The sequence below is a fragment of the Aquarana catesbeiana genome, linkage group LG12 (genome assembly GCF_042186555.1).
Source record: "Aquarana catesbeiana isolate 2022-GZ linkage group LG12, ASM4218655v1, whole genome shotgun sequence".
Taxonomy (NCBI): Eukaryota; Metazoa; Chordata; class Amphibia; order Anura; family Ranidae; genus Aquarana; species Aquarana catesbeiana.
The window spans coordinates 210,841,513-210,844,565 of NC_133335.1; the positions used below are offsets into that span (position 1 = coordinate 210,841,513).

At 42.0% G+C, this 3,053-nt stretch overlaps 1 protein-coding gene across 1 annotated transcript; it reads left to right on the forward strand.

The window, feature by feature from the left end:
- Nucleotides 1-1,357: 1,357 nt before the first annotated feature.
- Nucleotides 1,358-2,275, forward strand: LOC141114285 (olfactory receptor 5AS1-like). The gene has a single exon (XM_073607886.1). It carries the CDS (start codon nucleotides 1,358-1,360, stop codon nucleotides 2,273-2,275), a length of 918 nt encoding a protein of 305 aa, XP_073463987.1.
- Nucleotides 2,276-3,053: the final 778 nt, after the last annotated feature.

Genomic DNA, 3,053 nt, shown 5'->3' on the forward strand with positions numbered 1-3,053 from the left:
AATGCCTAGAAATCGTCCAAAACTGTATACAAGTCAGTGGGTGGATCAAGCCTGCCTTTTAGTTATGCAAAGCCATGGTTTTCATTGTGCATCATTACAACCTTCTAGCCGCCAGTGTCCTAATGACCAATGACATCATCAGTTGATAAGCACTTCGTCAGCGCTGGGCTGTTGGAGAGTGTTGGAGAGAAACCAAGAAAGAGAAACATTGGAATGTTAGTCAGCACCAGTATGCAAAGGTGTATTTGCTTTGGAATAATAAATTACCTCCAATGTTGGGTGTCCTACGTGCGTCAATGGTACTGCATTATGTAAAACTATTAGTTTTGTTTTTTACATTTTAGAATGGGGTGCCTCGAGGTTGTGCATAATTTTGCCTTAATTTAAAAAAGGTTGAAAAACACTGCTCTAACTTACTAAGGTAGACATATTACAACCTGCCTACAGATATAAGACACACACGAATGTGGCTCTGTATTCATTCATACAGTCAGGGACGGCCCGTCCATTAAGGGTGCATGGGTGCCGCCACCCCTATCCATCGCTGCCTCCCCCTATTCATGCGTCCGGCCCCTTTCAGAACGCCGGACGCATGAATTACAATGCGGGGTGGGTGGTTTTTTGAAACGCCTTATTAGGCTTCAAAATAGGGTGAGCTCGGGGTGCAGGGAATGTGCTCGGAGCCCACCCAGGTGTGTTACAACAGAGAATGAATATTCTCCTCCCGGACAATCAGGAAGCGGGTTGTGATACCCGTCACCTGATTGGCTGAAAGGACAGACGATCCTATTGGACGCCTAAAAGGAGGGGAGGAGCCGCACGCTGGAGGCGAGGACACCAATGGAGGCGAGGACACGGAGCCACTGCACGGTGTCCGCAACCCATCTAGATGGGGTAAGTGCTGGACCAACCAACAAACAGCAGGGGAGGTGCCGCCAGCCACTTGGGAGGGGGGGTTTGTTTGCCCCCCCCAAAAAAACACCTGCCACCACTGCATACAGTACATGATTAAATGTATTTTTTAATGCATTACCGCTAATGATCATGCAATTCTACTAATGATCTATCTGTGCTTTAGCATATAGTTTTAAATATATAGTGCTTTAACACTTGTATCTGCTGTTCAGTGCATGCTCAAAAAAATTACCAACACAAACAATTCACGTGTATACAATCAATAAGGTGCTATTTTTGTGCCAAAAACAACAAAGAACAAAAAAATCCACAGGTAAGTACTGAGTAATGGTAGCAATGCTCAAAATATTTACCAAAACAGACAATTCCTGTGTATACAATCAATAAAGTGCTATTTTTGTGTTTTTTTTAATATTGCAGGTTTATTAAGTCAATCAACAATATGTGTGGAAAGAATTATACAAAAGTCTCAGAATTTGTTCTTCTGGGATTTGGAAACCTTGACAAAATAAATGTTGTAATGTTTATAGTCTTCCTAATCATCTTTAAAGTCACTATCACAGGAAATCTTCTGATCATTGTATTAGTATCCATCACCCCAGCCCTTCAGACACCCATGTATTATCTCCTGAGTCATCTCTCATTTTCAGACCTGTTGATGTCAACCAACATTCTTCCAAACATGCTTGGCGGTTTTCTTTTTGGGAAGCAAATAATTACTTACTGTGGCTGCATCACACAACTTTATTTTTTCAGCGCTACAACCATTACAGAATGTCTCCTCCTCGCAGTCATGTCCTATGATCGGTACTTGGCCATCTGTAACCCTTTGAGATATTACAGCATCATGGACATGATGTTTTGTGTCAATCTTTCGGTTTGGCCATGGCTGTTGGGTTTTACATTAAATCTTATAGGCGTTTTTACTGTATCAGATTTTGACTTTTGTGCTGATAATGTCATTGACCATTTCTACTGTGACCTCTCCCCTCTTCAGAAGCTCTCTTGTTCAGACACCTCTTTGCTTGAACTTGAATCTATCCTCTATTCCATACCAACATTTATTTCTCCATGTGGTTTTATTATTGTGACGTACATATGCATCTTTCATACTATTTTCAGCATACTGTCCAAAACAGGCAAACAGAAAGCTTTTTCAACCTGCAGTTCTCACCTTCTTGTGGTGGGGACATTTTATGGGGCACTGATAGTTAAATACATGATACCCTCTAAAGGACACTCTTTGATTATCAATAAGATTGCATCTTTACTTCACACTGTGTTTACTCCTTTATTTAACCCTATTATATATAGTCTGAAGAACCAAGATATTAGGAAAGCACTTCAAAAACTTTCTTAGAAATTATCAATTTTAATGAAGAATGGGTCTGTTCTGATAAACTGATGTACGATCTGCAATGTGTTCCCATGTCTGTACACCTGCTGTGCCAACTATCAAGATTTCCTACCATCACTTCTGGATTTCTGTTTATTTTTATGTAATACCCTACCCAGTTAGATTACAGCTTCAGCTTTTGGTTCTGCTGTGCTCAGTGGAGCAGTAGTCAATTCTCTAGGTCTGGCCAGGCTTCCCTAAGCTTGGTGGTTGGTTGCTCCTGCCTGCCTCTGGAAGAAGCTTCCAGAAATAGAGTGGGGGTATCAATCTTTGGGTTATGAATATCTATCTGACCTCATCCAATCCCTGGGAGAGGGTGTGCACAAGGTGGCTGGGAAGAAAATAAATGTTTGGGAAGCCTGTTCAGTGGAGTCAATCTCCTGTGGCTTCTGCCCCTGGGAGGCAGCCTATGTGCTGAAGAGTTATTATTAGGCCTCAGCATTTGCCTGACTGGGGACCTGAAAGAACTTGGATTGATAGATATTTACTGGATGACATCACCTGTGGAAGCTGATCTGGAGATGGTTCTTTTCCTTCACTCAGGAATGTTGCATGGAAGCTGGGTGAATGACAGCTGTCCTTGGACATTGTGAGTAGGACTTTGATTTGGAGCTCAAGGTGTGCATGTGAATTGGGGATTAATGCCAGAGGTTTCTTTACGGACTGGGACTGCTCATATAGTCCCAGATTAGTTGGCTATCCTCTACCTGAAACAAAGCCTATTGTTAAAAAATTTGTGCTT

What these genes read in the sequence shown, in the direction of transcription:
- LOC141114285 (XM_073607886.1), top strand. Translation starts at nt 1,358, where the DNA reads ATGTGTGGAAAGAATTATACAAAAGTCTCAGAATTTGTTCTTCTGGGA.